This window comes from Ahaetulla prasina, unplaced genomic scaffold, assembly GCF_028640845.1.
Source record: "Ahaetulla prasina isolate Xishuangbanna unplaced genomic scaffold, ASM2864084v1 Contig51, whole genome shotgun sequence".
Lineage (NCBI taxonomy): Eukaryota > Metazoa > Chordata > Lepidosauria > Squamata > Colubridae > Ahaetulla > Ahaetulla prasina.
In genome coordinates this window covers 5,612-19,861 of record NW_026682298.1, presented here as the reverse complement: position 1 = coordinate 19,861, position 14,250 = coordinate 5,612, and the positions used below count along the sequence as shown (strand labels likewise).

General features: G+C 39.1%; 1 protein-coding gene across 1 annotated transcript; it reads left to right on the top strand.

Moving 5' to 3' along the window:
* Positions 1 to 7,387: 7,387 nt before the first annotated feature.
* LOC131187367 (acetylcholinesterase-like) lies at positions 7,388 to 12,798 on the top strand. The gene is made up of 5 exons (XM_058161601.1): positions 7,388 to 8,918; positions 9,292 to 9,296; positions 10,101 to 10,231; positions 10,753 to 10,801; positions 12,515 to 12,798. The coding sequence occupies exons 1-4, from the start codon at positions 7,410 to 7,412 to the stop codon at positions 10,785 to 10,787; spliced, it is 1,680 nt and encodes a 559-aa protein (XP_058017584.1). The 5' UTR covers positions 7,388 to 7,409; the 3' UTR covers positions 10,788 to 10,801; positions 12,515 to 12,798.
* The last annotated feature ends 1,452 nt before the right edge of the window (positions 12,799 to 14,250 follow it).

The following is a 14,250-nucleotide window of genomic DNA, read 5'->3' as shown; positions in this document are numbered from 1 at the left end:
GGTCAGATACAACCTGTTGGCCCTCAATGAAATCTTGACATCTAGAACCTGGGTTTCCTCATTTAGCCTGTGCCATTACACCACTCACTAGGACTGGAAGAAGAATGGACATATTTCTTTTCTTCCTTTATGCAACCTCTGGTTTGTTGTTTTCATTGCTACCCTCACCATCATTGCCATGGTGAAATCTGTTTCCTATTGGTCCTCCTTGAAATATAGAATAGGAATATGAAGAGAGAGAGAGAAAAAGACAGGAAAAATGGCCAAAACCCTTCTTATGTTGACACTTCTGCAAATTCAAAATTGCTCACTGGGCAATTTTATTTCAGCATTTGGGCCTTTTTAAGAATCTCTTTAACTGGTAGCGGTATCCTTACATATGCTAGTCGTTCCTGACTCTAGCAGTGCTCATCTGTTTCAAATCTGAAGAGCCAGTGCTGTCTGAAACGTCTCCATGGTCATATGTTGATAACAAACATGGACGCTGTTACCTTCCACAAAAGTGGTCCTATTTTCTGCATTTTTGCTTTCAAACTGCTAGGTTGGCAGAAGCTGGGACAAGTAATGGGAGCTCATCCCGTTACAGCAGCACTGATTGAACCGCTAAATACCACCTTTATCGACAAGCTCAGCGTCTTAGCTACTCAGACACTATGTCCGTGATCTTTAACTGGTAATATAAACTATTTCAAATGTAACATGCAAATCCAGCTTCTCTGCCTATATTCAGAATGCTTCTATCAGTACTGAAATGACACGTGAAGGACACCTGAAAAATATTATTAAAACAGCAAGCAGGTGTTCAAAAGACAAATGTAATGAAGAGCAACAACTAATGGTACAATGTACACTATACAAAGAAATTGAAGATTTAATCTACTTGTCTTCCCTGTCTATCTATGGATCTGTTTATTTGTTTATCTATCTGTGTATTTATATCTGGGGTTTTATTTTTATAATCTGTCCTGAATCACATCAATGAACTGGGTGGTCATAAAAATTTTTTAATAAAATTTTATTTGTTTATATTTTTTTATTTACAATGTGAGATGGTATAAATATAAACATGGACATGAGCACAGGTAAAGTACATAATGAGGACAGTGGGACAGGGACGGTAGCACGCTGGTGCATTTGCATGGACCTCTTAGGAATGTGGTGAGGTCCATAGTGACAGTTTAAGGTTGAAGCTGTGGGGGTTTGAGATGTAACAAGAGTCGGGTAGAGCATTCAGGCACTGACTCTGTTGCCTCTTCTAAATCAAAGGTCTCCTTCTATCTCCTTTCATGTCTCCCAATGCCACTAGCCAGCTAACCAGAGTCAAGTATTTAAAGTCCCAGATTTTTCAAACATTCAAACAACAAAAACAACAGATTATAAAGATTAAAACACAGGGAAAATGGATATTTCTGGGAAAGACCATCAAAAGGTCTGGACCAGTATGATATTTTTAAAAGAGGATGTTTTAGAGGACCACCAATGTGCTTCCATGAGTCACATTGTTATGAAAATTCTTAAAGTGAAGACCGATTTGAGAAACAAGAATTAATTTATTATCAAATAGGATACAGACACTCAATGGAAAACAAAGGTCTGAGCATCGCAAGGCTAAAGCATAATCTTTCTGCATTTACAGATGTCACATAAGAAAGAAGTTATCCTAATTGGTTGTCTACAAAAGATATCTATTATCATACACCATGGATATATGTTGATTCATATTTTATCGATGTCCCTTCTTTTCATATAGTTTCTGGCAGGTCAAAGAACACGTGAAATATTCCTGTCTTAAGCTTGCAACACTTCTGCCAAACAATACTGCTTTTGTGACATGACTTCTATTTCTAATACATCTTGTTATAATCCTAACAAATAAACATAAAGGATTATAAAGCATTGGGGTGCTTCAACAGTATGGAAGCATCTTAGATGCCTAAGTCTTCTGCTCTCTTCAGTTTGAGGCCACCTCTTGTTCTCCACTAATCTCTGATTACTCAGCAAGGCATTCTATTCCTCCTTCAGTCCTTTTTGATATTACTCCTCAGCCAAAGGAGAAGAAATAACTGCCCACTGGCTTCTAACATTCAGAACCTCAAAGGAAAAGGTAAAATCATGCCTCATTTTAGCAAATTGTGGAAAACCAAGCATGTATTTGAGAAATAAATTATTATTATAAACTCTGTCTTAGCATGACTCATCATGCTAAGTTGCTTTGTTGGAAGAAGGAACCTGTATCTAAAATTCATGAATAAATGAGATCTATAAGCCCCAAACTACATTTTGGTGGGCAAAGAGTAGATGAAACTAGATCTCCTCTAATAATTTATAACATATAATACAATTGAAATGTCCAAATATTACAAGAAGAGTTCTCCTCCTCTGAATACAACAAAAATATGCCACCAGACTTGAAATCTTGGGTTTAGAAAACTTGAACTCCGCCTTGACAAGACCTGGGTTTAACTCATAGAATCATCCATTACAATGTCCTTCTGTTGAAGACTACTTCTTCAATCACAACAATAAGAGCACAATAGATTTAAGCAATGTTAACAATCTTGATTGCAGAAAATATGACTTCATAACAGAGTTTAATGCTTGGAACACACTACCTGACTCTGTGGTCTTCTCAAAATCAAAGCTTTAACCAAAACTGTCTACTATCACCCCATTCCTAAGAGGTCTTAAGAAGATTAAGAATGCTACGCTGTCCTATTGTTTTCTTTCATTATATCCAATTAATATAGTTATTACATGTATGCTTATATATATGTATGCTTATATATTGAGTTACTTTCATGCTATATATATACTGTTGTAAAATAAATAAATAAATAAATAAAATAAAATAAATTTGGAATGGAGAAATCACTTTCCTGCCTTGTCTGGTAAACCCAAAATCAGGTAAATCTAAAATGTTGTAGATCATTGGAAGACAAAGAACTTTCTTTGCTTTCCTAATTAACTTGACAAAGTATGTTAGTCAATTATTGTCATCTATGGAACTTCCTGACACAATTCTATCCTTAATCACTCATTGCTTCTGTGGTGTTTACATTGACTGCATAATCAGTCATAGGAATTTTAAAATCCTCATCTCTAACTATTTCTTTGCTCCTATCAAGTTTTAACTTTCAGGAACTCTTGCTGGGAAGACAGACAGATGCAGACACACTGTGGAATCTGATTGGCTGATTCAGATGCCTGGTGTTCACTCTTCATTCATGTTTATTTATGAATTTAAGGAAAAAATCAACATTTTCATATTATACTCTGTATAGAATTCATTGGTTACAAGTTGAAGGCCATTAGAAGGCTTTAAAATATATTAGGCAAATTCCATGGAGGATAGTCAAACAGAATGTCAGAGACTGGAAGCATAGTGAGACTGGCTGGAAAAATAGCACTCATGGCTCCATGAAAATCCAGCTGGACAAATTGTCAGGAGGGATGTCTTTGGACGGAACCATCCTGTAGAGATGATGAAGAAGGTAGTGTCCTCCTCCACTGGCGGCGGGTCAGAAATTGAATCAGCGTGCCTCTGCAGCTCTGCAAAGTCCCAAAGTTCTCAAGACAGGCAGGAGACCAGAAAGTGACTTCAGCAAGATATGTTCTGCCTGACTCAGAGAATGCCAGAAAGCAGATCCTTTATATAGGCCATGGGGTGTGGCTCCATGACTCAGCACTTATCCAGGCCTGTTCCTTCTGTCAGTATCAATTCTTCTGAAGCGAGGTCACACCAGTAGCTGTTAAATTTCCTCAGGCTCACATGCTGTGGGGAGGGATCTAGTTATGTTTGCCTGGGCATGGAGCCAGAGCTGGGGCTGGGTACTTCTTCCTCAGCCTGTCTGGGCATGGAGCCAGGGCTGGGGCGCATACTAGGACATTCCTCAGCGTTGAAGCAGATAACCTGCGGTGAAAGTGAACGAGACACAACAGAGGAGAGATCTTGGATGACCAAGAGGAATGGGCAAGTTCCTTGATAGGCCAGAGACAGCTCTTGGACTGGCATGGGGTGGCGGCTATTGCAAAATGACCTCTAAAGCTGGGGCAACAGAATAAGCTTTTGTGCAGGAGCAGTGTTTGAACAGAGTGGAACTGGGTGATTGTGCTCAGTAAAGAAAAATTTGAATTTGGACATTAAAAGGTGTCCGGAGGTGAAATGAGTGGCTAATTGGCATTTGAAATTCCATGGAGGAGAAGGACAAGCGGAGGCTAAAACATACTAAGAAGGTTTTGCATTAACAATTGGATTTGGAGAAACTAAAATAAGAAAAGAACCCGAGGAAAAGTATTTTTATGTATTTAAAGTATTTTGACAGTTTTGACAATTAATTGGCTTAAAGTACTGTGGATTAAGAGGCATCTGCTGGTAAGTACACAATACTTGGTGGAAGATAGAGAAAGAAAAGGAATGTCCCCCAAAAGAATCAATCAAATGGTAAAGAGGAATAAAGGTAAATTAGGAGAAAGCTTGGGAGAACTATTCAAATAATATACTTAAAAAGTGAAAAAGGATTCAGAAGAAAGATACAATACATATATATATATATAAAGAAAAATAGAATGGGATAAAAGGAAAATTAACATTGGAATTTTAGAGACCGAGGAAAATGGTTAAGGAAGATTAGTGGAAAGAGGAAGGAAAATAAGGTATATATTAATAGATTTAAGATTAAGATTAAGATTAATTAAGATTAAGTAGATTGAAGGTTTAAGGGACTTGCATTTATTATTAATTGTGGATGGTCAACCAAGTTAAAGAGTTTTATGTCACATTTGAATATGATGATGTATATTGCTCATAGTAAAACAGAATAGCAGATGAAATGTGAAATGGCAATTTGGTTTAATTTTGAAGACAATTTAAATTAAGAGCGATGTTAAAATGGAGAAATAAGATAATTAATTGATGTTATTAGAGATTAGGAATTAAGGGCGGATAGTGATATTGTTTATGTACCAAGAAGAAAATAAGATAAGAGAAAGATATATGGAAAGAGAATATTATGGCTGAAATTGGAAACAGAGGTATGATGTAAAATGGATTTGAAAAAAGACCAACATGGCAGAAGTTGAAATAATAAGGTATGGTGAAAAATGATTAATTTGTGATAAAGGATTATATAAAAGAGATAAATATGGAAAAAAATGGGAAGATTAGAATAGATTATAAAGATATTATGTATAAGATGTACGATGTCACCCGGTCAACACTCTGTTCATAAAATATGAAAGATGAAAGAAAATTCTAATAAAACTTGTTTCCAAAACATGATTATATTGTCCAGGGTTAAGATGTTGGATGAGGAGCAGGGAAACCCAGGTTCTAGTCGCCTCTCAATCATGGAAGTACCTTGGAGAACCATTCATTCTCCCTCAGGCCAAACTACCTCACAGGATTGTTGTGACAGGAGGAGGGAGCAATAAGTAGGTCACTTTGGGCTTCTGTTACAAAACGCAATAACGGTGACATAAATTATAAAATGGACCTTAGAATGCTAGTTCGTGAGCCACCCCTAATGGCCTCTTTGGGAAATCAGCTGATAAACTATATCAGTGCCCTCCTCCTCCTCCTCCTCCTCCTCCCCTCCCCCCAGCTTCTTTCCAGGTCAGAGTGAGTGGACTAACAATATGGGTGGGACATAGGAAATTGGTGTGCAACTTGGACTTGAGAGATAGAAACAAAATGAGTGAAACCAGATTCAGCCAGTTCGCATCACTTTGGGAGAACCGTTGTTAACTTTTGAGCAGTTTGGTGAACTGGTTGTTGGAAGAAATCATTAGGGCAGAGAACCGGTTGTTAAATTATTTGAATCCCACCACTGGTGAAACAAACATTTAGTTCCCAATGAAATATGGTCTCTCATTTCTAATGACAGAGAAGAGCCTGATGGCCTACAAAGGCTCCAAAGCTATGTACAACGTTTATTTCAATGCACCTTCTTCAACAATCTAGTTGTGAATCATTTAGGAGCTCATCACCATATCCTGGGATGATTCATTCTGTTGCATAGAGTGAATTATCCATCCACAGCTCCTTCCGACTACTTTCCCAATCCAGACACCTGACTTCTTCCTCAAGAGTTGCGTAAACACCTGCAGCTAAGCTTACAGAAACAGGTTGAGAAGTAAAGAGCAGAAATACCTCCATTGCTAAGTCTGGCTAAAACACCTCAGCTAACTATCCTATAGGCAACTTCAAGTACCAATTCACTACTGATGATCGTAACTAAGGAATAAGCTGGTCTCCTATCCCACTTGGGCAAACATTATTTACTAACTTGGAGGCTGGCTTTGTAAAACCAGTTGCACTGTATCACACTGGCTGAAGAAATTTTGAAGAACTGTCATTTCCTCTTGAAGACTATAAAACTAGCTGCTAGCAAAAATCAAAATGTTCTAAAGAAGAGACCATCCCTTGCCAGCCATTAAGGTAGGTAATTAACAGCTATTTATTTTCTTCATTTTATTTTCTGCATATTGGCACTAAGTTGTTTTTAAAGGAAAGTTAAGAAAAGGTGAAAGTGAATCTAGTCCCTTTCCTTGATTATCTACATGTCCTTTGCTTAGTTTAAGTTCTTTCTGTATATCTAGCTATTATGAGAGGGAGGGAAGAGAGAGTTTGGTCTAGTGGTTAAGGCACCAGACTAGGAACCAGAAACAATGATTTCTAGTTCTGCCTTAGCCTTAAAACCAGCTAGGGATTTTGGGCTGGTCACTTTCTCTCAGCCTAACTCACCACAGAGTTGTTGTTGTGGGAAAATAGGAAGAGGAAGGAGTATTATATATGTTCATCCCCTTGAGTTGTTTATAAAAATAATAAAGGCAGGATATTAAATAAATGTATAAATTTCATCCAGAAGCTAGAGACTAAAATAGAGAGGTTGGTTGGCTGGCAGGATAAACAACTGAGCTTTTAAAAATGGCAATACATCTCATTTCATACAATGCGGCAACATTCTGGAAAGATAAAAAGCATTTTTAAAGTTTACAGAATTAGAGAATATCAGAGTTGGAATGGACCTTGGAGGTCTTCTAATCCACTTCCTGCTTAAGCAGAAGATTCTATAGAATGACAGCCAAATGGCTGTTCAATCTCTTCCCACAACTTCTGGAGGCAAGCTGTTCCACTAATTAATTGTTCTCACTGATCTCAGTTAATAAGTTTTAATAAGCTTTGATAAGCTATCTGTTTGCTCTTAGGTGCTTTGGATTAGGTCAATCCCCTCTTCTCTTGACAGCCCCTCAGGAATAGAATAGAATAGAGCTGGAAGGGACTTTGAAGGTTTCTACTCCAGCCTCCTGGTCAAGCAGGAGAACCTATAAGGTGTGCTTGTACAATAAGTGGAATAATCTCATATTGATTGTAACTTTTTCCAGGTCCACCGACTCGTCCTACTGTTGCAATGCCTTGTCTGCTATGCCCGTCTCTTTCGTGCTGCCTCCTCCTCCTCCTCCTCCTCCTCCATCCCTTTCCATTAGCTTCCAGTTCTACATCTAAGGGAGATACAGTGGTCATAACCAGCAGTGGCCCTATTAAGGGCAAGCAGTTCCTGGCTGGCCTTAGATCTGTGACAGCCTATCTAGGCATTCCTTATGCTGAGCCTCCCCTGGGGAAGTTGCGTTTCCAGAAACCTCTTCCACATCAGCCATGGAAGCAAACATTGGAAGCCACCAGTTTTGGCAATTCCTGTTCTCAATTTATTTTCCTGGAAGACCCTGAAGCAGAGATATGGTCTCCTAAAACACCACTGTCAGAAGATTGCCTTTCCCTCAACATCTGGGTGCCACACCCACAACCTTCTTCACCAGTCCCTGTTTTGGTCTGGATACACGGAGGGGGATATTTAGGAGGTACGTCTTCTGTGGAGGTGTTCAATGGGTCATCTTTGGCTGCCACTGAGAACATCATTGTAGTCACCATCAATTATCGCTTGGGATCCATGGGCTTTCTGTACTTGCCACCAGCTGCTCCAGGGAACCTAGGCTTATGGGACCAACAGCTGGCCCTGAAGTGGATAAAAGAGAATGCAGCTGCCTTTGGGGGAGATCCTTCTCGGGTGACCATTTTTGGCCAGAGTGCTGGAGGAGCTTCTGTGAATTTCCATCTTCTTGCGCCAAAAAGCCAGGACCTTTTTGCCCAAGCAGTGATCCAGAGTGGAACAGCCAATGCCTTCTGGGCTTGGAGGTCTCCTGAAGAAGCCAAACAAAAAGCACTGGAATTTGTTCATCTGCTAGGTTGCTCTGAGGACAACAATACCAGCATAGTGCATTGTCTGCAAACAAAAAATGTTTCTGAACTTATTCGGCATGAAATATCTCTGTTCTTAAAAGGTAAACTTGTAAATTTTCCCTTCAGGCCAACCACAGATGGGGAGTTTTTGCTTGGTGAACCAGAAAAGCTCATGGAGGAAGGGCAAATTCAGGTCAAACCAGTCCTCATAGGTGAAACCTCTGATGAAATGGCCATATTTGTCCACTTTTTTTTCCCTAACATCACCGACAATCTCATCAATCAGGAGCAGCTTCTGAAAGGGATACAGCTGTTGGTGCCAAATGCAACTGAAGATTTTATTCAGACTATTGCACTCAAGTACAGTGAAGGAAATCACGGCCCAGAGAAATACCGCTCCGCTCTGTCCCACTTCTATACAGATCGGATCTTTGCATGCCCAATAAGGGAAGCTGCAGGAAATATCAGGAAAACTGGGAGTCCAGTATATGCCTATTTATTCGCATCGCCTTCATGGTCAGTTTGGCCTGAATGGATTGGAGCATCTCACGGTGCTGAGATTCCTTTTGTTTTTGGAACCCTTAAATCAGCGCTGCCTTTCAATCGAACATTCACAGAGGCTGAAGCCAGGCTGAGCCGTAAGATGATGCACTACTGGGCAGAGTTTGCCAGAACTGGGCAAGTAGTTCACTTTATTTCTATAAATTTGTATTTTAAATCCAAAGCCTTTCCTTCAACAAAGGCACTTTATATCTAAAACAATGAAGCCATAAAAGTAATGCACGCTATTCTTTGCGTATGTTACAGGTTGCGTTAATACAAGTAATTCATGATTTACACCATAGTTGGGACTAGAATCTCTGTTGCTAAGCAAGACAGTTGTTAGGTGAATCATGCCCAATTTAAAACCTTTCTTACCACAGTTATTAAGCAAATCACTGTAACTGTTAAGTACAATATATGATTTTGTGAATCCAGTTTCCTTCACTAACTTTGCTTGTTGAAAATCAGCTGGAAAGGTTGCAAATGGTGATCATGTGACCCGGACATTGCAGCCATTGTAAATATACCAGTTGCCAAAGCCAAATTTTGATAACGTGCAAGAACCAGTTGTAAGTCACCTTTTTCAGTGCTATTGTAACCTTGAATGAATGTTAAATGAATAGTTATATGTCAAGGACTACCTGTACTGGAAACAACCATAAAATTTTAAGGATTCTTAATAATGTCACTTATAGATAATTGTTCTTTTATGAGTTCAGTGGTATCACACATATTCCAGGGCATTATTTCCCCAAGTGGAATAAAGGAGGCAAAAGGAGATAAGAAACAGAGCATTACCTTCCATTAAGAGAAGAGCAAAGGCTTGGAAGTAAGTAGGAAGGGAAACTCACAAGAGGAGGGTGCCCAGGGTGTGAGGATTGGGACTGGCAGATCCAAGACTCTATGAGGCTGACCTGGGTTTGGATCAGGAAGGAGAGAAGAGATTTCACTAAGCCAAAATCCCTCCCTCCCTCAAAGTCCCCTTTGGGAGTTCCCCTTGGTTATAGTTTCTCAAGTCAAAACCAGTCTCATTTGGGATAGAGCTACATCAGAATGACAGTGTTGGAAGGGACCTTGGAGGTCTTCTAGACCAACCTCCTGCTCAAGCTGGAGACTCGATTCCATTCTGGACAAATGGCGTCAGTCTCCTCTTAAAACCTCCAGCGATGAAGCATACATAGCTTCTGAGGCAAGCTGTTCCACTGGTCAATTGTTCTCATGGTCAGGAAATTTCTCCTTATTTCTAAGTTGGTTCTTTCCTTGATTAGTTTCCATCAATGTCCTTTTCTTCCTCCATAGGAATCCCACTGTCCGCAGCCAGCAAGAATAAGTGGCCACTCTATAATGCCAAAGAACAGAATCTCTTCCTTCTTAACACAGAGCCATTCCAGGAAAGAGTGATAGAACACTGTGATTTTTTAAAGAGGCTTTTTTCAAAGGCTGAAGAGACACGTAAGTTCAGCTTTTAGTTCTGCCTTTGGAAGGAGTACTGGTTGATGAAGAGATCGCCATCTCACTCATAAAGCAATCTCTAAAATTGATTTTATTGCCACTCTTTGCTGACACATACTCATTTGATTTTACACTTGGCAATTTTGTAATGCTAGTGATACATTTTGTAGAACAAGCATATTTATGATATCCCAAGTGTTAGGTCTCTAGTAATGTCCTCTAAGTAAGCCTTAGTTGCTCACATAAAGACAACAACAACAACAACAACAACGAATTCCAAAATATCTGGATCACTGCTTGACCACCATCGTCACTGACAAAATTCCTCTCAGGCAATTGTAAAAGGCAGCTTTATCTGGAATAGCTTACATCCTGCAATGATAATTTTAATATTCCAGTTTTTTGTGAAGGACGGAGAAGGTGGACAAAAAATGTTAAATCCAGTCTAAACATCTGGCTGACCATATGACAAACAATAATGTTTTGATATATATTTAATAAATATTTTCATTGTTCTGCAGAGGTGTCCCAATGTGATTTTCTTTCATCAGACTAAGAAGAAGACAGAAGGTAAGAATCCAGTTCTTGGTTGTAGTAATTGAGATAAAGTTGGATGATTTCAGAAGGGGCTAGACTTCTTTCTAAATAGTAGTTTCACTGGCAATCTAAACCATTTTTAAGTAGCACTTTTGTGGCTCAGCTTCAATGTGTGAAATGGAAGCTCTCCAAGCTGATGCCAATGGCCTTTGTGGAAGAGAGAAACCTCTAGATCTCAGCATAAACAAATATAGATCTTGGGCATAGGGAGGGAAGGAAGGAAGGAAGGAGCCACCAAGAGTAACTTACAGAGAAGATTACTCAGTGCTGAGACAGAGAAAGCATAAGAATGGAATTCAGCCTGTGGGGGAAATCAGATTTCAGATGAATGGGACTATTTAATAGACAAATGGAGACATTGGGAAGGTGTCCTTGTAGCGCAGTGATAAATGTTATCCGAACTTTCCCATAGGCACCCCTGAATCTCAAGATGCAAATATTTCTTCTAAGGAAGACCATTGTCCTCTCTAGTTAACAGAAGGGCAGGAAGTTACTTGAGATAAGTTAGGTTATTAATTACCAATGTGTATGCATGCATATAAATCCCCCTCCATTTTGAAATGTATAAATATGAGTGAATCTGTCAGGTCTGCCATTGTAATGGCTTCAGCCTACTTCACTTTGCTGGTATCCTGCCATAAAAGGGGGGGGGGGGGGAGAAGGGGGGCGAAAGGAAGGGGGATGACAGGATGACAGAAACTGGAGGTGTCAATCTGGAACAACATCATGAGCATGAGAATGGAATGTGAAACTCCACCAAAGAGGCACCAAACCTTAAAGCTGTTACCAAAACTCCTAATATTGGAGTCTTAAAACTGGTCATGATGGGAGGACCTGGGAGAAGGGAAAAGGCAGGCTTTTGAATACTCAGATCCGGCTTTTCTTGCACTGTAACTACTTGACTTTAGTAAAGTATACCTTTTGCTACAAATGGATTTGAGGTCTTTCTTTCCTAATCATCCAAGCTGGGACACAGCATCCTTTTCTCTGCAAGAGTTCCTCCCACTATTTTCTCGAGGAATTTCTCCATTGCATACTGTTAATGGTAAATACTGCAGAACCTTGATTGTGTGCTTTGGGTCCTGCATTTTGATTCCATAAACTCCGCCATGTTGAGTATAAAATACAGAGCACCTTAGGTGGACTTTTAAGGTTAAGATAAAGGCACCAGGCTAGATATCAGGAAACTGTGAGTTCTAATCCTACCTTAGCCATGAAAGTCAGAAAGGTAGAATTAGCACTCACAGTCTGATAGCATTTAGTCTGATGCCTTAATCTCAAAAACCCATCTAAGGTGCTGTGTGTTCCCTTTATACTAAATAGGCTGACTTTAGACTAGTCACTCTCTCTCAGCCCAACTCACCTCACAGGATTGTTGTTTTGGGGAAAATAGGAGGAGGAAGGAATGAGGGGTATGTTCTCCACCTTGGGTTATTTGTAAAAATAATAAAGGCAAAATATATATAATAAACAAAAATAAATCAAATTCTCTTATTCTAACTAATTAAAGAGAACAGCATCCTGGAATCTCTGCTCTGCCTGTGTCTTGAACTGGCCTACTATGAAAGGCTGCCACTTAGGTTGAACCTCTTTGAAAATGGCACCCATATCTCAAAGGCACCATTTGAAAACCTCACTATAGTTTTGTTGGCTTCAGAATAACGGTTGTCTGTTTATTTCTCTCAGGAATCAATCCAGACTTCTCTTTAAAGCCTGGGGAAATGATGACAAGCTGCACCAGAGAACCTTCCAGAAGCATCCATTGTCCTTTCAGGCTGGTGGGAAGTTGGAAGACAAATAAGGATACAACTAAAACCCACATCACTTTTGCTGTTAAAATAATAAATTGCTAGGAGTAATTTGTTATATCTTGATTTGAGACAGGCTTTTAATTAATCCTGCTCCCTCAAAAAGAACATCTTAATAAATACTGTCTGAATTCTTAGGATAAAATCCTTTTATTTTCACAATGAAGGAAATAGTAATAAGGATGTAATAAATAATAGTAGAATATAATATACTGGAATACTAAAATTAGTAGAAACTTGTTATTCTGTAAACATTTGTTTCCTGTAACACAAAATGCTACATTATGCCTTTGTATTTGTATTTCCTGTAACTTCCTGTAATAAACATATGCTGTATTAGGCCTCTGTAAAGTATCTGATATGTTCCTGCCATCAATCTGAATCCACATCAATCTTATTCCTGTTTTCTTCTGCCATCCAAAGCCTGGTGCTTATCTCAGTTTGGAGACATACATCATCCGGGGGACAACTTACCTCAACCCTACAACTTACACCTTTGATCTGTGTTGTTAAGCTCTCAGTTCCATTCCTGCAGCACCAGGAGGCCTAGTGGCCTATTGGGAGAACAAAGGAATACTCAAGGATGAGATAAGAGTAATTGGGAGGCATTTATCCTTTGCAGGGCTATTGGATAGAAACTTAAATTAGGAGGCTGGAATTGGGGACTTAACTGGCGCTTTTAACAGTATAAAAAGGATGCCATACCTTCTCTGAGGTATGGCCTTTCCTTACATGTCTCTTTTTGTATATGTTTGGAATGGTTTACCCAACTTTTTACTTTTGATCAAAATTAAACGCTGATTCTTTCTCACAAGCCTCCACTTAAGTTCTTTTGGCTCATTGTTGGCTTAACGACTTAACGACTAACGATCTGCAGAAGTTGTGAATGCTCCAACACTGGAAATTTTTAAGAAGATGTTGGATAACCATCTGACTGAGATGGTGTAGGGTTCCCTGCCTGGGCAGGGGGTTGGACTAGAAGGCCTCCAAGGTCCCTTCCAACTCTATTGTTATATTATATTATTATATTATATTATATTATATTATATTATATTATATTATATTATATTATATTATATTATATTATATTATATTATATTATATTATATTATATTATATTATATATTAATTATATTATATTATATATTATATTATATATATTATATTATATTATATTATATTATATGCATAGCCAGACTTTACATTTCTGGCGCAAACAGGACAGGGACTCAGAGGCACGTTTTCCTTGAGATGGCAGTATTCCGTTTCCCACAAGCTGAACCCTCTTGAGGCTTGGCAGCGGCCTTCACCACAGTGGATGGAAGAAACTGGCAGTACCAGAGATGACGTCAGAGCGCTCCTGGCAAGTTTGAACCAGTGACATCGGCCTGGTCAGACCATTCTGATTCCAGCCAGACCTGAACAGCTTAATTAAAGAGGCTTGAACCACGTGGGGAAGATTTACTCTGCTAGGTGAGGTTGGGAGTGGAATGTTGCCTTATGTCTGTGTGAATGAGACGAGGAAATTCCACTAGAGGTTTGCCTTGAAGTGAGTGCAGAGATCCAATCGGCAGTACTGGTTCTTCAAGAGGAGACAAGCCAGAGACAATCACT